Source organism: Hemitrygon akajei, chromosome 25 (assembly GCF_048418815.1).
Source record: "Hemitrygon akajei chromosome 25, sHemAka1.3, whole genome shotgun sequence".
NCBI classification, from domain to species: domain Eukaryota; kingdom Metazoa; phylum Chordata; class Chondrichthyes; order Myliobatiformes; family Dasyatidae; genus Hemitrygon; species Hemitrygon akajei.
This window is the reverse complement of record NC_133148.1, coordinates 46,135,383-46,157,999: the sequence shown is the minus strand read 5'-3', so window position 1 is coordinate 46,157,999 and position 22,617 is coordinate 46,135,383. Positions and strand designations below refer to the sequence as shown.

Sequence of the window (22,617 nt, the reverse complement as noted above, 5' to 3'; positions counted from 1 at the left end):
CGCTGCGGTCAGGTCGCTTTCATTGTGTGCTGTGTCTGCGAGGCTGGGTTTGATGGAGCTTTCATTGTGTGCTGCGTCTGCGAGGCTGAGTCGGGCGGCGCCGTGGAAGTCCATAGCGGGGGATTCCCTTCCGCCGCTGGCATGGGATGACGAGTCTATCGGGACCCTGAGGACTTGTGGAAACTGTGTGGTGGTTTCTTTTGAACTTAGTCTTTTAACATCTTTAGATTATTTTTACTGTGCCCATGGTCTGTTTTTTTTTTATCAATTATGCTATTGTTTGCACTGTTGTAAATATATGGTTTTATGTAGGTCTTGTAGCTTTAGTTTGTGGTCTTGTTTTGTCTGGTGGGATTGGAGCTCCTCTCCGGGGAATGCGCTAAGATGGTAGCGTGATATTAATACGCAGCAGCCTCTCTGGACTCTGGATTGGGGATTGCCAAACGTTATGTGGACTTTCTGGTGTAGTCTGTTTTGTCAAGTGCTTTTGTGATATCATTCTGGAGGAACGTTGTCTCATTTTTTAACTGCATAGCATTTGTGTTTTCTAAATGACAATAAACTGAATCTGAATCTGAATCTTTATATCTCAATGCTGTTTCAGAGAGGTTGCTCTGTGTAATTTGGGTCCCACCTTCCCTCTGTGACACCAGAGACTCCACTTTAAGAGGTACTTCATTGTCTGTAGAAACCGCTCTGGTTTGCCATGGAATCATGAAATCTGCTGAGTGATGGCAAAACAGCTTGAGAGGGGGGAGCTTTGGTGTGATTAGTAATTCAATCAGCACAGTTTATACTTTAGTGAAGATGCAAGATTTGGGACATGCAGTACTCCCATCACCAGGGTGGGAACACAGAATTACCCACCTTGCTGATCTGCCACATTGGATACCCTCCCCCCATCAGTTTCCTTTCAATAGGGACCGTTCAGCAGCGCTTGTCTGCCAACCCACTGGGGAGCATCCTGTTACCAACGACAACAACTTCCCCTGTTGTGTGGCTTCGATTCCCGAGTTCCCTGCATCAAATGTCCTGTTCCTCTCACGGGCTGAAACAGGTCAAAGAGATTTTGTGGGGAGAACTGCTGAGGGTTTTGCAGTGAAATTCATGCTGCCAGGTCCCTGACAGAGAAAATATCTTAAAAGTGTAAATTCCACCCATTTTCACCAGGAATCTCTGTTTAACATTGATTCTCATGCTATGAGTGCAGGCAGGCAATTGTGTGGTAACTCTTTCTACTGCAATGTATTTTCCTGCAAAGACACTCTCAGACTGTGTCTCTGTGGAGAATATCTGCCCACTGACTGGTGTCCCTCAGTCCATGTCTCTCAGAGGGATATCTGTCCACTGACTGGTGTCCCTCAGTCCATGTCTCTCAGAGGGATATCTGTCCACTGACTGGTGTCTCTCAGGGGGATATCTGTCCACTGACTGGTGTCTCTCAGTCCCTGTCTCTCAGGGGGATATCTGTCCACTGACTGGTGTCTCTCAGTCCCTGTCTCTCAGGGGGATATCTGTCCACTGACTGGTGTCCCTCAGTCCCTGTCTCTCAGGGGGATATCTGTCCAGTGACTGGTGTCTCTCAGTCCCTATCTCTCAGGGGGATATCTGTCCAGTGACTGGTGTCCCTCAGTCCCTGTCTCTCAGAGAGATATCTGTCCACTGACTGGTGTCTCTCAGTCCCTGTCTCTCAGGGGGATATCTGTCCACTGACTGGTGTCTCTCAGTCCCTGTCTCTCAGGGGGATATCTGTCCACTGACTGGTGACTCTCAGTCCCTGTCTCTCAGAGGGATCTCTGTCCACTGACTGGTGTCTCTCATTCTCTCTCGCTGGGATTCTGTGTGTTTCAGTTTACACAAACTGTTCATCGCTGAAATTGATGAATCGATCAGAGTGTGACAGATCTTTAATCCGGATCTGGTCACTGCCGCGGACCTGCCGCCTGTTGCAGAGACAAACATCTTTTGGGGAATTGAAATCGCTGCTGTGGGCGGGGACAGGAAGCTGCGCCTCTGGTTTCAGTGTGTGAGAGCCTGTTCAAACCGCGGCTCCCTCTCTCACTCACAGCCCACGTCCCTATTTAAACAGCGCTCACTGCGGCTCCGGACAAAGCCGGCCTGAGCTGAAGCCGCCGATCTCAACAGTGTCCAAGTCCGGCTCAGCGTTCAGGGCGATGGGGGTCGTTCCTTATCTCTGTCTCCTCCTGTCTTGTCTGGCAGGTGGGTGTCCCGCGGCTTGTCGCCCTCCCGGGACCGGCTGTTTCTCGGAGGCTTTGTGAATCTCTGCCCGGGGAACATTTTATTAATTTCTGCTCTTTTTTATTGACAGGCGTGCGGTCCGCCGTCGTGCTGACACAGCCCAAGTCAGCGGTGGTAAAGCCCGGCCAGTCCCACAGACTGACCTGTGACGTCAGTGGGTTCAGCCTCAGCAGCTACTGGATGCACTGGGTGAGACAGGTCCCCGGGAAAGGGCTGGAATGGCTGGCAGCTATATCGAGTGGTGGTAGCAAGTATTACGCGCCTGGAGTCCAGAGCCGGTTCGAGGTTTCCAAGGGCAGCAGCACCGTTTATCTGCAAATGAACAGCCTGAGACTGGACGACACGGCCACCTATTACTGTGCGAGAGACACAGTGAGAGAGACCGGGACTGGACCGGGACAAAAACCCAGCGAGAGCGCCTGCCCTTCGGGCGCTGAGGGAAAGGGCAGCAGTGATCGCCACAGCTGTATCCCGGTCGTTCTGGGCCACATCCGCTCGTCCACGCAATGGAAGGCGGGTTGTCAGCGGGGATTCCCGAGAAGAGATGCTGGATGGATGGGCCGAGGGGCTCAGCGGATCACTTCAGAGGGCAGCTCGGAGCCAAGCGCCGTGAGTGGGAATGGGGTCACCGATCGACCTGATCAGGTGTCGGTCCTTCGTCCACACGTGACAGTAAATGGTCGGGCCATGAGGAACATTAATGATCAGACACTTTGGTGTTCCAGTGCGGTTTGACTGAGGAGTGACTGTGCTGGGAGACAGTGAGAGGGGCGGAGGTTATCGTACGGCGGTGTATCACTGTGACTATACAGTGGGTGGCACAGTGTGAGAGATGGCGGCTCCCTCCATACACAAACCTACCGCAACAAAACTCTTTAAATTGGGCTCTTCGGACGCTTCCACTGGCCTTTACCCCGGGATTCGTGAATATCGATCAGATCCCGAGTGGATAATCTGGAAGTTGGAACAAGTTCCACTGGAGATGTGTCTGGAAGGGAACGGGACCACCGAGGAGGAGCTGTCAGTGGAAGCCCAGTGAAAGGTCCCGGTGGGTTATATCATCTCCACTTCAGGACTGGGATGACCGAGATTGAGACCCGCTGTGTGGGACACCCGGACACAGAAGGAGGGTTTAATAAATCTGCCGGGGGCTCTGGGATCCACTGGATTTCGGGCTGGATGTGATGAAGGCGGTTTGTGACCTGCGGTGAAGCACTGTGATATGGAGCACGGTGACGGGGAGCTGAACAGAAACTGGTCCCGACAAAGGAGCGTCTGCAGCGCAGTCTGTCTCCACGGATTCCGCATTGCTGCTTCCCAGAGTCAAATCCCCGAAGCCTGACTCGGACTGCTGGGTGTAAATGTCCATTTCTGGACAATTAAAAGCTCAAAAAGGATTCGACTCTGATTCCGGGTGATGGCGGGAGCCGGTGTCCACAGACAGGAAAACTGTGAAAATGCCTCTTTTAATCACACGCCATGAAGAGACAAGGACGGAGTTTGGGATGGAAATCCAGGAAGCGGCTGCTCCCGGTCCGGACAGGGATCATGTTGACATTTTGCTGAGATTATTGGATGTGACGGGCAAGTGAAGTTACTGCACTGGGTGAATGGGGAGACGGAGTACTGTGACTATCTTGACTACTGGGGCGGAGGAACCTCGCTGACAGTGACTTCAGGTAAGACCAACTTCTCAATTGTATCTTCACGCACTAGTATTTTATTTATTTACGGTTTTGGCGAATTCGGTGATTCACCTGAAATCAGTGAGATATTTAGAGCGAGTACATGAATCTCCCCGAACCGGCGGGTTTCTCTAGAGCCCAGTAACAGTACAAGGGTACATACCCCACCCCACCAGTGAACTGTCCACAGACCGGGAACAGGCTCAGGGGAATGGGGTCGGATCTTGTCACCAGACTGTGCCTTGACACCGGCCGGTTGTGCTGAGTGAGCTCAGTGTTTGGTTCAAGTCTGGCTTCTGATCCTCAGCACCAACTGAAGCCACGTTCAGGGGCTGAGCGTTTCAGTGCAGTTGAACTCGTTCCCTGTCAGTGACAACAATGGATCTGTTCAGTGGCAAGTTATTGGGATCGGGTTTTACTGTCGGCTGCTTTCATGTTGAAGGTAATGAGATTGAGACATAATCTGAGGGAATGGTTACACATGTATGATCTGGTTGATGGCTCAATATCCCCAGGGTACAGGTGGGTGTCAGTCCCATCATGTAATGTCCGGCGTGAGGTCCGTCCCGGGATACAGCAAAAGTATCGGCGATATCCCAGGATTAATTGATGGGATTAAGGTTTTAGTTTTATTCCCTGATGGGTGAGGAGGTGGGGTACGGTGGGGAAGAATTTTGGAGTGAGAAGGCAGTGGGGAAGTGGTGCAGGAGGGTAAGGCAGGGAATTGAAATCACAATTCCTTCACACATTCCGGGCAGCCTTGCGCTGGTGGGTGGGGGAGGGGGGAGTGGTGCAGGTGGGGTGGGGAGGGAAGCGTTCAAGTCAATAATGTGTAATAGGGGAGCATTTAAGTGAAGGTTTGTTGATGAACGTTTGTGATCTGGAACACACCGCCTGAATGATGGTGGTGGCCAATAGTGAGTGTAGAGAGGGAACAGGAGGAGATCCGCCTTTTGTAGGGATACAGGGAAGAGCAGAGAGACCAATGGGTTTATTGGGTTTGCTCAGCTAAAGGGAAGCACAGACACTATCGGATGAATGGCCTCACTCTCTGCTCTGTCATTCAATGGAATCAGTATTTATCTTGTAAATCTGGGAAATTCTTCCTCAAAGGGATTCCAACAATCACCCCAGAGTACACAGAGCATGAGTTAAATGCAGATTACAGCTCCCATGTAGTGTCCTGGCAGCCATGGATTAGATACAAAGATCTTTCTGCACTGTCCCATCCCTCCCAGGGCGGAGGCAGCAGAGGTTAGACACAGAGTGAAGTTTCCCCCAACCTGTCCCATCACACACTCACCGGACACGAGTTGAACTTTACTGTTCAAATGAACTGCTTATTCTCAGTTCACAGACGGAGCAACTGCTCTAATTTCTTGCCCTCCTCCATCCCCCGACTGGGTTTGTTTAACAAGTGTTTTCCTACATCAACCAGTGTTGCTGGTGATTCAGTGAAAGTGGTTGTGAGATAAAGTGCTGACATTTACAGACACCTTTCATGGTGTCCCCGTGCTCTTCACAGGCAATGAAGTAGTTTCAAAGTACAGCCCTGTTGTAGAGTCGGGAATGTGGAGCCACTCTGCACACAGCAGAATCCACAAACTGCAAACTGAGAACGATCAGACAGTCTGTTCTGGTGATGTTATTGAAGGAGAAATATTGTCCAGGACACCGTGGACACAGTGATCCAATGGACAGGCACAAGGTTGGATTCGGAGTGATGGGAAACAGGGCAGTACATCAAAACAGATGAGTAGTGCAGAGGGATAGATGAACAGTCCACAGATACCACCACAACAAAACTGACAAATCTAAACTCAGTTCATCATAATCTGCAACAGATTTGGATCTGTGGTCAGATTTCCATCATCTTAGTAATTGTTTGGTATTGTTTTTAAATCTAGTCATTAGTAATGATGACCATTCAGTTTTACTAATGTCCCTCAGGGAAGGAGATCTCTGGTCCTTACCATCCTTACCCTTTGCAGCTATATAGGACCCTGGTCAGACCCCACTTGGAGTACTGTGCTCAGTTCTGGTCGCCTCACTACAGGAAGGATGTGGAAGCCATAGAAAGGGTGCAGAGAAGATTTACAAGGATGGTTCCTGGATTGGGAACATGCCTTATGAGAACAGGTTGAGTGAACTTGGCCTTTTCTCCTTGGGGCGATGGAGGATGATAGAGGTGAAAAAGATAATTGAGAGGCATTGATCGTGTGGATAGTCAGAGGCTTTTTCCCAGCGATGAAATGGTTGCAACAAGAGGACACAAGTTTAAGCTGCTGGGGAGTAGGTACAGAAGAGATGCCAGGAGTAAGTTTTTTACTCAGAGAGTGGTGAGTGCGTGGAATGGGCTGCCGGCAATGGTGGTGGAGGCGGATACAATAGGGTCTTTTAAGAGACCTTTGGATAGGTCCATGGAGCTCAGAAAAATAGAGGGCCATGTGTAAGCCTAGTTCTTAATTTCTAAGGTAGGGACATGTTCTGCACAACTTTGTGTGCCAAAGGGCCTGTATTGTGCTGTAGGTTTTCTATGTTCCATGTTCTATGTGTTCTATGAGCCTATTTATGACCCATCAATGTGTTTGTCTCCAAAAGCCCTCTGAATGACAGCTCAGATGTGTAATTCATTCAGACTTTACCGGCAAAGCCCAGATTCCAAAAGATGAATGAATAAATAAAATTGCCCATCTGTTGTTCATACTCCCCGATGTTCTAGCCACTTACTACAATACAGACTGAAATCAGACTGAACCTCCACCGATCTGCTGATTCACCATCGATCGTTTTGTACAAATACCCAGCTCCCTGTGACCCACCGAGATCCAGTTCCCCTCCACCCCAGCACCCTGTGACCCACCGAGATCCAGTTCCCCTCCACCCCAGCACCCTGTGACCCACCCAGATACAGTTCCCCTCTTCACCTCAGCACCCTGTGACCCACCCAGATCCAGTTCCCCTCCACCCCAGCACCCTGTGACCCACCCAGATCCAGTTACCCTCTTCACCCCAGCATCCTCTGACCCACCCAGATCCAGTTCCCCTCTTCACTCCAGCACCCTGTGACCCACCCAGATCCAGTTCCCCTCTTCACCCCAGCACCCTGTGACCCACCCAGATCCAGTTCCCCTCTTCACTCCAGCACCCTGTGACCCACCCAGATCCAGTTCCCCTCTTCACCCCAGCACCCTGCTATCAGTTTGATGGGTGTTTTTATAAAGACCCAGAGGAACACTGATCCAGACAGAACTGTACTTACCACCTGCTGGTCCTGGGATGTAAAAGATCCTCAGCTGCAAATCTCACCGACTGACATTATTGTGCCTCCTGCACTGCCAACACTGAGCAGCTCAGGGAACATCTGTGGGGTGAGAAACAGAGTTAACGTTTCACATCAGTGACCTTTCACCAAACTCCGTCAGTCTGATTTCTGGCAACTACACTGTTTCCAGTTTTATATTACTGAATATAAATTCATCCTGGAGGGAAATATCCAGAAATCATCCAGTAACCGGAGAAACTCCGGATGTAACGTACCTTTCCTATTTTGATGAAAACAATTTGTTTTTCATTGGCTTCTACAACCACAGAACATCCCAGGGCCTTTACCAACCCAGCAAGTACTTCTGCAGTGTGTCACTTGTCCACAAGCTGAACTACAACATGACAATCTAGTCTGTTTGGGTGATGTTGGAAGGGAATGGTCACTTTTAGCCTACAATTCCTAAAGCTCCCCGCCATTGGAAAATCTTCATTTGAAGTCTGAAAATTCAAAGTAAAATTTATTATCAGGGTACATATATGTCACCACATACAACTCTGAGATTCATTTTCTTGTGGGCATACTCAGCAAATCTATAGAATGGTAACTGTAAGCAGGATCAATGAAACAGCGAGAGCATAGAAGACAATAAACTGTTGAAATGCAACCCTAAATAAATAGCAATAAATAACAAGGTAAAGAGCCCTTAAAGTGAGATCATTGTTTATGGGAACATCTCAATAGATGAGCGTAAATATCCTCTTTTATTCAAGAGCCGGATGCTTGAGGGTAGTAACTGTTCTTGAAACTGGTGCTGTGAGTCCTGAGGCTCTTGTTCCTTCTGCCTGATGGCAGCAGTGAGAAAAGAGCCCGGCCTGGGTGGTGAGGATCTTTGATGATAGATGCTGCTTTCTTACTACAGCATTTCATGTAGATGTGCTCAATGGTTGAGAGTGCTTTACCCATTACGTACTGGGCTGAATCCACTATTGTTTGCAGTATTTTCCATTCAAAGGCATTGCTGTTCCCATACCAGGCCGTAATGCAGCCAGTCAATACACTTTCCACTAGACATCTATAGAAGTTTATCAAGGTTTTAGACATCATGCCAAATCTCCACAGACTCGTGAGGAAGTAGAGGCACTGTCCTGTTTCCTCTGCAATTACATTTATATGCTGAGTCCAGGACAGGTCCTCTGAGATAGTGACACCCAGGAATTTAAAGTTACTGACTGTGTGGTAGATGAATAGATAGACACAGATTACTGATGGTCGTCCTGATGGTCCCAGGTCTTTGGTCCCATAACTCCCTTGTTGTCAAGGGTTGATGCTGATAAACAGCAGCAAGGTTCCTCAGACCACAGCTGACCATCCCTTTCCCCTGCTGCTCAATACAAGGGAAACTGAAGATACTGTGGTTTGAATGGTGCTGGCTGTAGCTGGCATTCCCGAAGAGAACCATTTACCAGTGTCTAGCCACTTACACTGGAGTCAGTCTCACAGTTCCACAGACCACTGTGCCCCAAGATTTACTGAGTGACAGATGCCACCAGAACTGTCACCACACTCCACCACATGACACGGGGCCTTGCTGGAGTTCCCAGGATTAAACTGGGGATTCCACCTCAATGATTCCCTCGCAGACTAGACTTGTCAAAGGATCACAGTCACCATTCATCTCAGTGCGATTCTTGGCCTGGTGTGTTGGGAAGGTGTTTGGCTTGTAATTCCCACAGGCTCGGTGCGGTTGAAGTTCTTCCTCAGTTGCATGGGTTGAATTTTGAGGCGGTGTCAGATGCATCAAGTAGTGCAGAGGGTGCATCAGAAGTGCGGAAGACTTCGGAGTCCTCGTGCGAGTCTCCCAGAAGGTGAATTTACAGGTTGAGTCTGTGGTAAAGAAGGCAAACTCAATGTTGGCATCGACTTCACATCGGACATTGGATGACTGTCTCAGTACGGTTCTGGGTGGGGTGTTGGGGCACACTTGTGACTGTGGGCTCAAGCCTCCACTGTGAGACTGATCCATAGCCTCTGAGCTCAGTGACACAGATTCCCAGCTGGGTGTTGAAGTGGTGAGAGTTTTGTTTCATGGGGTGAATAATTTTGGAAATTACTCATTTATAAACAGTACTGTGCAAAGATTTTGGGCCTATGTATATTGCTAGCGTGCCTAAGACTTTTCCGTAGTAACATATTTGTCAAAGTGGAGTGGAGAGTGAGTTTGTAAATCTGGTGAGAGCAAAGGATGTTGGGAATGGTGAGGGTGGAGTGCCACGGGAGGGGTGTGGGGCAGGTGACAGAGCAGGGGCAGCAGTTGGCACGGGTGCAGTTCCAACCAGCTCTGAGACAACAGGCAAGGTCACTTGATTCAAAACAATTGGTTTATTGATCTTTCCGGAATGTCTCTCTGATGCTTCTCACTCCCTTCCCTTTCCCACTCTCAGTCCACAATAGAGACCCACATCAGAATCAGGTTTATCCTCACTCACATCTGTCATGAAATTTGTTTTTCTTTAGTGGCTGAGGTACAGTGCAATACATAAAATTACTACAGTACAGTGGAGGGGTCGGGTGGGCATCCCAGCTTATGTGTCTCAGACTTCAGCACAGTAGTTAGTAATGGTAATGTATAACATGTCTCCTCTGTCTGCCAGTAATGCATTTATTTACAGAACTTCTGTGAATTTCTTTCTATTTCAGATGTCAAGTCCACACCATCAGTCTACATCACTCCTTCCTGCAACATAGAATCTGACCAAGGCATCAGGCTCCTCTGTCTGGTCAAGGACTATCAGCCTGAGAGCATCAGTCAGACATGGTCCACTAACAGTGGGGACATCACCACAGGAATCAAGAAATACCCGGCGGTGTTGGGGCAAAATTCAAAGTACACGATGAGCAGCTTGCTCGAAGTCTCTGCGGCAGACTGGAAGAAGAATAAAGTCTACACGTGCAAGGCAGGGACGGTGACAGCAGAATTCCAGAAACCTCAATGTTAGTATGAGACATAATTTTCTCTTAAAAGCTGCATTGATCTCAGAGCGTAAATCTGGAACACGAACCTTTGTCAGATAATGTTCGGCATGGCAATTAACTCCTTTATTCTAATCTTACAACGGCAGTATGACTCCTCACCAAAATGACAGTGAGAAAACGTATGGAATTGATATGGGGGGAGACGTCCTCCTGAACTCAATGAAACTCTGTATCAGTGGAGGGTGGAGGAAACAACTTGTGCTGATCTGCCTCCAGTGTATCCACTCCTTTCAGGAACCTCTCCACCATCCCATCCCACAAAAACCTCCCTACAGATCAGCTCCTGTACACATACAGAGACCACTGACCCATCGTACCCCTGCACATAGAACAACAATTTAAACTTTACCCCACTCCTTCTGCACTTTCCCCTCCACCCTGCAGCTTCCCCCTCTTCTGGTAAAAACAATCCCTGGTAAATGTGATGAAGGAATCCACTCCACTGCCCTTCTTTAACCATCTTCTCACAGATCTGAACCAGCCTTTGCAGATACAACAAAATAATTCCCTCCTGTCCATCTGTTCTTCTTTCCCATTGAAAGTAAAATTGTGTTTCCCAAACTCGCCAGTGGAAACAGTACCACACCATGTACTCCTGCTCACAGGAGCTGGTATCAGTCATTCTCCCTTAAACAATTAGATCACGGCAGGTCTGCACCTCAACCCCATGACCCACCTCTCTGCATTATCATAGCATGGTGGGACACACTGCTGGGAGGCCCAAGTGATACACCCAGCCCTCCCACTCACTGGTGTGAGCCATCAGATCATCAGATCAGCTGTAAATTAACACCATTCTTGAGAGGGCTGGAACTGGGGAACTTGCCCAGGATGAGGGGGAATGAAATCCAAAGCATGGGCCAAGCAATCATGTACTGACAGATATTAAATGTGTTACAGCTCCGAAGCTCAGCTCCCTTGTTCCATCCCGGGAGGTGATCCACAGTCAAACAAATGCTGTCCTGGGCTGTGTGATATCTGGATTCTCTCCTGACAACGTTACAGTGTCCTGGAAAAAAGCTGGATCTGCTCAAGCAGGCATCGTTCTCCCTTCCACTCAGAGATCTGATGGTGGATTTGAAACAATCGCTTACCTGACAGTGCCTGTGCGGGAATGGACCAAGGAACAGAAATATACTTGTGAAGTGAATCACGCACCTTCCGGTTTTAGTGGTCAGGTCAACATGACGTATCAAGAGGGTGAGTGATGTCTGAAGAAAAATTAATTAACTTACAGCACTGAACTACCTAACTGATACTCCCACACAATTCCTGTCCCTACTGTCAATCTGGTTGTGTGATGTACAGATGATCTTTGCACTTTGAATCAACTCATATCACCAGCAGCTTTAACCCCGTCTACTGGGTGGGAAAGGTATAAGATGAGGTCACCTGTCCATTCTGTCTCAATAATTTTAGTTGTCTCTGTTTGCAGTTATAATGAAAATAAGTTAGTGAGCAAAGCTCACGTCCCATGCTTTACCATCTGGAGAAAATCTCCCTTTCCCGTTTTCACTGTCTTCTCAGTGTTAGTTCCTCAAAAAATATCTCTGCAATTTCATATTTGCTTCAGTCCCCAGAGTCTGTTTCCAGTGTTTCCTGAGAGACTCTTCTGTCAATTGACCACTCACTGAAATGTAGGTGCCTGGATTATTTTTGAATTGATGCCCAATCCTCGAGTGAATGTTGTGACCTTGTGTCCTCAGATCCTTGACCAGGTTCAGAGAGCACATGCATTTATCATGGCTGACACAACCTCATCCCGATAGGATGCGATATACAGAGGATAGAGAGTGGGAATATGTGGGGCTCCCTTTTTTCCAAGCATGGGAAAAGAGCTGAAAATATCTAACATTTAAATCTATGAATCTTCCATTTCCAGGTGGAAAATGTCCCAGCTGTTTTTCGGAGCCTGTGCCAAGGTTCTTTTACCAGAGTAATCTCAATGCAACATTCTCCGATGGTTCTACCCTACAGTATCATTGTTCTGCAGGAAAGTGTGAAATAAAGTGATTGGCTGTGTATACAATTCGTCATTGAATTTCATAACAATCCATTTATCCATGGATTCCCGACCCGCCCCTGGTATCCATTGGGATGGAAATTTAACAAAGAGAGAAGAAAACACGATTCAAACTGACTACCTCTCCAATCACACTTCTATTTAACTTTCTATTATCCTTGTGGCCACCTTTTTCAATTTGACTTCCCATTCCCATTCTGACATGTTTGTCCATGGTCTCCTCTACTGCCCTGGTGAGGCCAAAGTCAGGTTGGAGTAGCAACACCTCATATTCCATCCAGATAACTGCCAGCCTGATAGCTTGAGTTCTAATTTCTGCAACCTCCAGTAATCTCCCCCCGGTCCTTTAATCCCCTTTTTTTCTAATCCCGCATATTAGATACTGCCTCATTCTATCACTTCTCCTCATCTGCCCATCATCTACATTTGGTTCCCCTCCTCTTGAACATTTCCTCCATGGTCCACTGTCCTGTCAGATTGCTTCTGCTTCAGCCATTTATCTCTTCCATTTATCGTCTACCAGCTTTCTACTTCATACCCCCTCCCCATCCACACTCTTCCCCCTCACCTGGTCTCACCTCTCATCTGACAGAATGTATTCCTCTCCACTCCACCCATCTCTTATTCTGGCTTCTGCCCCCTTCCTTTCCAGTACCGGTGAAGTCACTTGGCCTGAAAGATCGACTGTTTATTTCCCTCCATAGACACTGCCCGACTTCCCATGTTCCTCCAGCATTTTGTGTGTGTTGTTCAAGATCTCCAGCATCTGTAGAACCTCTTGTGTTTCTGGTTGTCCATACACTCATTCATTTGTGTACATTGTTGCTTCAGTGTGACTCAGATCCCAATTCCAGTTTCCTTGGCCAGATTCCCTCCTGTCTGACACCAGTCAGCAAGAACTGGAACCTGTTTTTCACCCAGTGGCTGTGAGGCACGAGGTGATGAAGGTGAACGGGGCTGAAATTCCAAATTGACTCAGTCAAAGGACGGATGACCCTTTGATAATGTTGGGCACAAGACAAATTGGTGAGACAAGACACAGGGGTCTACCCAGTCTCCTGTCCAATCTGACATGCTTTGTGTGTAATTCCTGGATCAGACAATTTGTTAAAGTTACATTGATCCACGTGCGGGACACTGAATTCAGTCCAAGAGGGAAACACAGTGATCCCAAAGAATGTCAGAAAGGACAATGTTTTGTTAAAATTACCCAAGCACTGACAGAATGCTATGCTTCTTGTGGAATAATTCAGCAATAAGGGGAGCGATCTTGACTTTGTCAGGTTTTATGAGAGGATCGCATTTCCCAGGGACTGCTGAACATCAAGACCAGGCTGATATGGGACCGAACTGAGAAATCTGCCAAAACACGTTTAACAACATCACAGTGCTGATTAAACTGGGATTCACAATTCCGTGACCCTTCAGTGTACACCAAGGTTTGCAGATTTGTGATATTACACAACAACAATGATCATCTAGACTACACCCATGGACTTTCTGTTTTAAAAGAAAATTGCTCATAATCTTACTGACATGAGAAAGGTTAAGAAATACACATCATACTTTGTCAGATGATCCGTCCCAGTCAGACTGGACAGTGTGTGTTACATCTGCTCTTTCTTCAGACAAAGACACTGACTCACAGTCTCACTGAAGGACTCAACCATGACACAAACACAATCAGCCTCCACACTAAATGTCAAAGAGCAAAAGGGGACCGAGTGTGTAAATGATGTACACAAAGTGCAGAGAGCTGCAGTGTACGTGAACTGATGGTCGTGCATTGGGAGACAGCCTCAGCAACTTCACTTGAGTGCAATCACACAAAACTGACACTAACCCAGAGGACAGGTGACCCAACACTTGATCAAAGAGCTGTTTTATTCATTTATCATTTCCTATCAATCACTGATCACTCTGGAACTGAGGGACTTGCTGCCTCATTCCTGATGGTGATTCAGGTTCAGCCATGTTGCTGCAGGTCTGGAGTCACAGACCAGCCGGATCAGATGGGACTTCTCTCCGGAAGTGATCACAGGGAATGACACTACAAATACCTCCATAGACATCTTTCTATTCCAAAAAGCACTGATGAATTAAATTTAAACTCCCATCCACCAGGTTGGGATTTGAAACTATTTTCCCAGTTCATCAGCCCAGCAACTTAACAACGCACTCTGACCATGGCTGCTCATTTCAAGAGAGACAGCGGCTTCAATGATTGTAAGCAGGAATGCTAAAACCACAGGCACCAGCAGAAGTAGTGCAGGTGTATGAGGGAGCAGAGTTGAAAGAACACAATGTTTTCTGAAGTTTGTGTTGGCGGTGAAGGTTGCAGAGATGAGGAGAGGCACAGCCACAGTAAGACTGGAATGTCAGGATGTGAAGTTATTAAACTGAGTGAATCCCAGGCTCAGCCCAGATGGAGAAAGGGATTCTCATTGATTCACAGTGCTCATTGTTACTGATCAATGGCACTGAGTCTCCAAGCAAAGAATATACTGAGCTGTGTCTCTGCTGAGAAATCTGCATGCTTCTCTGTCTCACAGTGAACCAATTGGTACAGTTATTAGAAAGGGATTCAAAACTGATTAGCACATCCTTTGTTCTGATTTTCTTTTCTGAATCAAAACTTGGAGGAATGTGAAACACGTGATTCAGTCCTGGGTGTTTCTGTTTACATTAAGTGCAGCAATCGTACTGATGATCTGTCTTGACCTAACACAACCAATAGAAATATCTCCAATAAGATTCTGAGCATTTCCATTTCTAATCCACAGAATTGTCAGTCTTTATTCAAAATCCCGACATTGAAGAGATGTGGATCGGCAAGACTTCGACAGTGAAGTGCACGGTTCTCTGTACAGATCCCGAAGATATCCACATCTCTTGGCACGTGGGTGGGAAGGAGAAAACTAAAGGAATTCACACCCATCAAGCGGAGAGGGATGGGTCCCGATACAGAGTCCTCAGCGAACTCCAGATCAGTGTGGAGGAGTGGTTCAGTGGGGTGGAGTACGAGTGCTCTGCTCAGGAATCTCCTTCATCTTCTCAAGTGTCAGCACGGACCAATAGTACCAAAGGTGGGCAAGAGACCAGCAATTAAATGGCCAGCATTAGTTACCTGAGTCAAAATGTTTGACATTTCCTTTGTTTTCTTGTCTATTCCAGTCGAGATAAAAAGTCCCAAGGTCAGACTGCTGCCTCCACCTCAGGAAGAGACCAAGAAAAGGAAAACAGCCACACTGGAGTGTGTGGTCTCTGGGTTCTACCCGGACCAAATAAATGTCATCTGGGAGAAACACAACACCATGATCACCTTCAACACCACCGCTACACCGACCGCTCTGGAGCAGGGGTGGACTTTCAGTGCCAGACACTTCCTGACCGTGAGTTTACAGGAGTGGGAGACAGAATCAGTCTTCAGCTGTACAGTGAATCATCCCCCCTCCAACACCCGTATCAAGAAGCAAGTGAAGAACGTCCAAGGTAGGGTCCTGGTTCCTCACCCCATTTTTGAAATTGTTTACATTGTGCTATGAATTCAAGGTCAACACTAAATCACAGTGTAGTTCTGGTATAGTTATATGAGGGAACTGATAAATTTCCAAGTACATTTATTATCAAAGTCTGTGCACCATATACAACCTTGAGATTCTCTTGTTGCAGACACTCACAAAGCAAAGAAACAGAATAGAATTCAGAGTCAAACATCCAATGTGAGAAAAAGAAAGAACAAATTGTGTAAACAATATAAAGATTCAAACAAACAATCCACTGAACCTGAACTGCAGAGTCCCCTGAAGTAAATCCACAGCCACGTCACCAGTTCAGCACTGCAACCGGTCCAGGAGACCGATGGCTGCAGGCCACGGCCACGGAGCCAGGTTCAGTGCTGAGGTGAGTGCCGATGGCTGCAGGCCGCAGCTGCAGAGTCAGTTCAGTGCTGAGGTGAGGGAAGCCTCACAGAGTAGTGAGCTGAATACCGGTTTGTCCATTGACTCAGCCTCAATGCCATCATCTTTTTAATCTCGCTTGGCACTTAAATTGGCCAATCATCGGTTTGTTTTCCGCTCTCAACCAACATAATCCACATTTTCACCATCGAAAAAATAGTATCCCAGAAAATACTTTCAGAACTGGAGGAGAATCCAGATCATTTCACTGGACAGACACTCTGGAAATCGCTGATACTCATCTTCAAAATGCTCCCTCCCTTTACCTTTGAACATAATCCCAGCCTCTGATTAGAGTCTCAGCTGGGACTGAATTTCCAGCAGAGCAGCTCTCCCTCTGCTCCTGTGTGGGAATAGTCAGCCTGGACAATGTGTAGAAGCCTCTGGAGGGCGGCTTGAACACACAACATTCTGACAAAGCAGAAGAAAATGTTAGTTACACCTAACAGAGAAAAAGTGTGCATTTAATATTAGTCACAAAAACTAAATGTTTCTCATAAATTCTGTAATATGAAGTGTATTTTCTGCAAGATTTTCACGTGATACTTTGCTCTGTTTCCTGTTCCACCAACACAGTCTGAAATACTGGTTATTTTCTGTATTTGTTTTAATAAGTGGCTGGCAACAGTTTAAGTGACCATGAAACTGCAAAAACAGTGCAAAGGTCAATCTTGTTCATTTACATTCCCTCAGGGTGTCTACCCTAGGGAAGATTCCTTTCTTCACCAATGTAGATTGGTCTCATCTCCTCTTGATAGGACTGGCAAATCATCGACCAGAGACGAACAGAAATGCTGGTCTTGTCAGTGAGAAATTCATCCATTGGGAAATGGGGAAATAATAATTGTGACGTTTCTCCCAGATGTCTGTTCAGATACCCACCCCTCAGTCACTTTAAGCAAACCTTCCTTCGAAGAGATCTGGACAAAGAGGACAGCAACCATTCTGTGTGAGGTGGTTCACAGTGATTTACAGGGATTCAGTGTAACCTGGCAGGTGGACGGAAGGAAGAGGGAAGATGGGGTGAGGACTCTGGGTCCAGACAGCAATGGAGGTGAAGACATGATCACCAGCAGACTGACAGTCCCTGCTGCAGAGTGGAACAGTGGGGCTGAGTTCTCGTGTGTGATAGAGGACGAGAGTTTGCCAACACCGGTGAAGAAATCCATCAGGAAGGACACAGGTACGTGTGGACAGAATTCAGTGTGAGTCTGATCTCAGCAATTGAACAGATTTATCACCATCCAGCACTGTGATAGACGATAGAAAATGAGAACAGGAGCAGGTCACTGGGGCTCTCGATCTGAACCATTCGGTTTGGTTTCGGCTGGTCATCCAAACTCAATCAATATTCCTATTTTCTCCAGATATCCTTTGACCCATTCACATGAAGAAGTACATCCAACCCATTCTTGAATATATTACATGATAATTCTTCAAGTGCTTTCTGTGGGAGAGAGTTCCACAGGTTCTCACTCCCTCTACACGTACACAGCTGAGACTGCCACCCCTGCTCCAGGGGAGATGGAACAAACAGCACAGGATGATACAAGTCCAGGGGCTGAGTTCCACTTTCTGTCGAGTTGCTGTGTTCAGCGACTCCCATTGATTGAACTGAATGGACTAACCTCGCTGGAAGAAGTAAAATGCAACAGGTTCAAGATTTCCACTCCACAAATCCCAATGATGAGCAGAAAGGGAAAAGCCTTTAGTTTCAGATAAAGTGAAGTCTCTCAGATTTAGAAATTGTTCATGTTGGTACAAGACCAGAATGTGTTGGGTAAGGAGGGAATTATTGGAAGATTCATTCTGACTGAGATTCTCTCTGTTCCAGGTGGTGCTGTGACTCGTCCTCACGTCTACCTCCTCCCCCCGTCATCGGATGAGGTAGACACCGATCAGACTGTGACCTTGATGTGCCTGGTCACCAAGTTCTCTCCCGCAGACATCTATGTGGCCTGGATGGCCAATGACACCCTTCTGAAGACAGGGTTTGTGAACCAGCCGGTAACCAAGGACCCCAGAAAAGGCTGGAACACAATGACCAGTCAGCTGAAGGTTTCTCCTGAGGAGTGGAAGAGCGGCACCACTTTCTCCTGTGTGGTGGGTCATGAGTCGCTCACAACCAACCTGTTCCGAAGCATCAATAAATCTCACAGCAAACCCACCCTGGTCAATGTCTCACTTGTTCTGACTGATAGTTTTAAATCGTGTGTGTAACACTGTGTGATTTAATCCATGAACCCCTAGTTTTGTTAGTTTTATGATTATTAATTATCACAGAGGGTTATTTTGCTGATTAAAACATGTTTAAGATCTGGACCTTTTAAAATAATTAAGAATGAAATTAAGATCAAGAACCAAATTAAGGAACAAACATGATTCACCACAAACCTCTGAGTTTGTACGTACATCCTAAGACCTTCTTCTGCCATGTTTGAATGGATTTCAACCCTGTGTGGGACTGCACAATGTATTAAATCTCTGTTTGTGTCAATGTACCGATCCAAGTGCAATAAATATGATTTGAAAATGTTTTAGCTGTGATTTTTGGAGACAGGAAATAAGGAACCTTCGACATGAGGTGTGGTAGGTGACGCACACTTGGGGAGAAATAGGTGTCTTTGTAACTATGGTGTCTAAACCCTTCCTGCATCAGGAGTCCCAGTGATCAGCTGTCAACTAATGGTCAAAGAAAGTAGAACCTACGGCCATCTGACAAAGAGGTGAGAGTGCCAACCACTGACCAGACAATATATTTGTGTCAAAGATGTTGGATCACTGTGTGAGGGCTCCTTGCCCCCACTAACTTTGCTGCTCCTCATCTGGTTCATGCGTGACGCTAACTAAATGAAACATATCATTGTTGGGAACTGTTCTGTTGCAATGGTGCAGTTAAACATCTGTCTGTCAGGGCAGATGGTTTGCATCTGCACTGAAGGGGTCTAATATCCTCACAGGAAGGTTTACTAATGCCGCACGGGGGGTGTGGGTGGGGGCTGGTTAAACTAGAGTTGCAGGGGATGAGAACCAGAGGGTCAGGAAAGATAGTGGAGAGATTCTGGAGATAGATGTCAGGAATTAAAAGGTTGAGCACGGTGTGAGCAATGTTCTCAGCTGTGTATATTTCAAAGCAAGTATTTTATAGGAAAGGCAAATGAGCTCATGTCATAGATTAACATAAGGAATCATGATACCGTAAACATTAGTGAGACTTGGTTGCAGGAGAGGCAGGACTGGCAGCTCAATATTCCAGAGTTCCATTGTTTTAGACAAGTCAATGCAGGAGGGATTAAAGGGAGAGGAATGGTGTTACTTGTGATCAGTCAGGAGAGACTGGAGAACTCCTCTATTTAGTCTTTATGGGTGGAAATGAGGAATAGAAAAGCTATGACCACGTTAATGGGGCTATATTATAGACCACCCAACAGTCTACAGGATTTAGAAGTACAAGTTTGTAGGGAGATCACAGACAGTTGTAAAAAACATAAGGTTGTGATGGTAGGTCATTTCAACTTTCCACATATTGACTTGGACTCCCATTCTATAAAAGGGATGGAGTTTGTGAAATGTACACAGGGAAGTTTCCTTAATCCGCATGGAGAAGTCCCACCGAGAGTGTGTGGAATACTCGATGCCTTTTTTGGGAATGAGACAGGGCAGCTGACAGTAGATTGTGTAAGGGAACACTTTGCATCTACTGATCAAAATGCAATTAGTTTCAAAAGAAATATGGAAAAAGATAAATCTGGTTCACAGGTTCAGATTCTAAATTCGAGAAAGACCAATTTTGATGGTATCAGAAAGGATCTGGCAAGTGTGAGTTGGGACAGGCTGTTTTCTGGCAAAGGTGTTCTTGGTAAGTGGGAAGCCTTCAAATCAGAAATTTTGAGAGCACATTGCTTGTATGTGCCTGTCAGAATAAAAGGCAATGATGACAGGTTTAGGGAGCCTTGGTCTTCAAGAGATATTGAGGCCCTGGTGAAGAAGAAAAAGGAAATGCTCAGCAGGGTCAGGCAGGTAGGAACAAATGAGGTATTTATGGGGTATAATAACTGCAAAAAAACCCCTAAGAAAGAAATAAGAAGAGCTAAAAGAATGGACAAGGTTGCCCTAGCAGGCAAAGTGAAGGAGAATCCTAAGGGATTTGACAGATATGTCAAGATGAGGCAGTAAATTTGATTGGATATTGGCTTTGTGGAAGAAGCCAGAGATGGTAGCAGATGGTTGCTTCTCTGACTGAAGGCTTATGACTGGTGGAGTTCTGCAGGAATTGGTGCTGGGCCCATTGTTGTCTGTCATCTGTATCAATCACCTAGATCAGGGATGGCCAACCAGTGGTGCATTGTACCCCAGTGATAATAATAAAAAAGTAACCCCACTCATGCAAAATGTATTAACCAAAAACCAATTTGTAGAAAAAAAATCTATAACAGGAATTCAAATAGCTTAGATCTAGAAATGGGATTTACTGAGAATAAATCTAAAACTTAGCAATTATTTTTAGTGATTTTATTACCGTAGATGTCGGATTATAAGCCGCTACTTTTTTCCCACATTTTGAACAACTTTGAACACTGCGGCCTTTACTACGGTGCGGCTAATGCATGATTTTTTTTCATGCCGCCAAAAACATTTTGCCTCGTAACAGTAGACCAATAAAATTGATGAGTAGTTCACAGAGGTCCAATGAAATTGTATGATAAATCAAGCGCACTTTCACAATTAAATTATTGTAAATCAGTCATTTGTACTCACCCTCATCAACATGGAAAACACTCGAAGAAAAGCATTGTGCTGCCTTTATGGCAGTTATTTAGTTTATAATATTTTCGCTTAGTAATTCATTTGTTAGTATTTTCTAGTTAAATTTAGAAGTACTACATCCCGGGATAATATGACGTCACATCCGGTTTCGCCGCGTCTTGTGGGAAATACCAGTTTGCGATAAACGGGAAGGTGGGGGCATTAGACCCGAGCGAGAACGCTGCTTTTAAGTTAAAGGCGATCAATAACTTTTCCTGGTAGGCTGCAGTATATATTTTTTTACCAGTCGTTAGGAGATATTGGAATGTATATGCAACGTAATTTGTGTGTTACCGATACGTATGTATATTTAAAAGTAGCCGTGTTACAGGCACGGTTCGAAAAAAAGCATTTGCAATATGTATTTGTTTATGTTACCATATGGATTTAATTAAAAGTTAAAAAATCCTCACGTGTAATATCTTTCTGTGTAAATATCGCATATTACAACGTGGGACACCTGAGGCCTAAAATCCGGTGCGGCTTGTACAAGTACAAAATTGATTTTCTTTCTAAAATTAGAGCCAGCGGCTTTTAATCAGGTGCGCTCTGTAGTGCGAAATCTACAGTATTTCGTGCACATCTTTTGGAGAATGCTATCTTCTTTGACATTAATCTGCTTTCAATTTAAAAAACTGTTCAATAAGTCAAACTAGGAAAGAAGGACTTTTGTTCTGTAGTTGTTCCACAACTGTTCAATACAAGTTTGATACTTGTTTGATCCTCAGGCACCAGCCGTCTGCACCAGTGATGCATCGCAGGCTCTTGCCAGTCAGTTTACAATTGACACTCATGTGCTATGGAGTTGTGCTTTGTTCATCTTTTGTGAACATTTGCAGTTTTGTACTTTTTCAAAAATTCAGCCTTGGTTTTACATTCAGTTACCCATCATAGTGCAAAAGAAAATGAGCAAAAGAAAGCAGAAAGTGATAGTAACCATGAATTCAATGAACAGTGGGAAAATGAGTTCTTATTTATAGCGGGTCTGTCAGGAAAATCGTTGTGCATTGTTCGTGAAAACACTTTCTCACATAATACAAGACATGATCTTAATAGACACTATAAAACACAACATCAGACAGAAATAGAAGGAAAACTGAAGCTAGTGCCTGGGTCTGAGTTACGGAAAGAATATGTGATTATGAAAAAGGAAGAAAACATATTTGTTAAAAGAAGTTGTTAAAGATTGGCAATGACTGAAGCATCCTATGAAATTACTTTAGCGTTGGCCAAAACTGGAAGTCTTTCTCTGTTGGAGAAGAAATTGTTAAGCCTTGTCTGCAAATATTTGCAAGATGTCTTGGTGATAAAAGTATCGAAAGGAAAGTACTTGTAGATGAAATTGCTCTGTCAAAGCAGTTACGAGATGCACCGAAGAGCTTTGTCATGATGTATCTGAGCAACTGAAAGACCTTGTCCATGCTTGTACTTTCTATTCTTCAGCTTTGGATGAATCTGCTGACATATGTGATGTAGCCCAGTTAAACAGTTTTATAAGAGGAATTGATGATAATTTTAGCATCTTTGACAAACTTATTGGTCTTCAGTCTCTTCATGGAAAAACAAGAGGATCAGACATATTTG

The 22,617-nt window shown here is 45.7% G+C and overlaps 1 gene segment (V, D, J or C); it reads left to right on the top strand.

Annotated features, from left to right (window-relative positions):
* The first annotated feature begins 3,460 nt into the window (after positions 1-3,460).
* LOC140716601 (Ig heavy chain C region-like) lies at positions 3,461-18,762 on the top strand. The segment is given in 7 exon segments: positions 3,461-3,938; positions 9,910-10,203; positions 11,146-11,445; positions 15,052-15,354; positions 15,443-15,760; positions 17,090-17,410; positions 18,062-18,762. Coding segments are annotated over 6 exon segments (1,728 nt in total).
* The last annotated feature ends 3,855 nt before the right edge of the window (positions 18,763-22,617 follow it).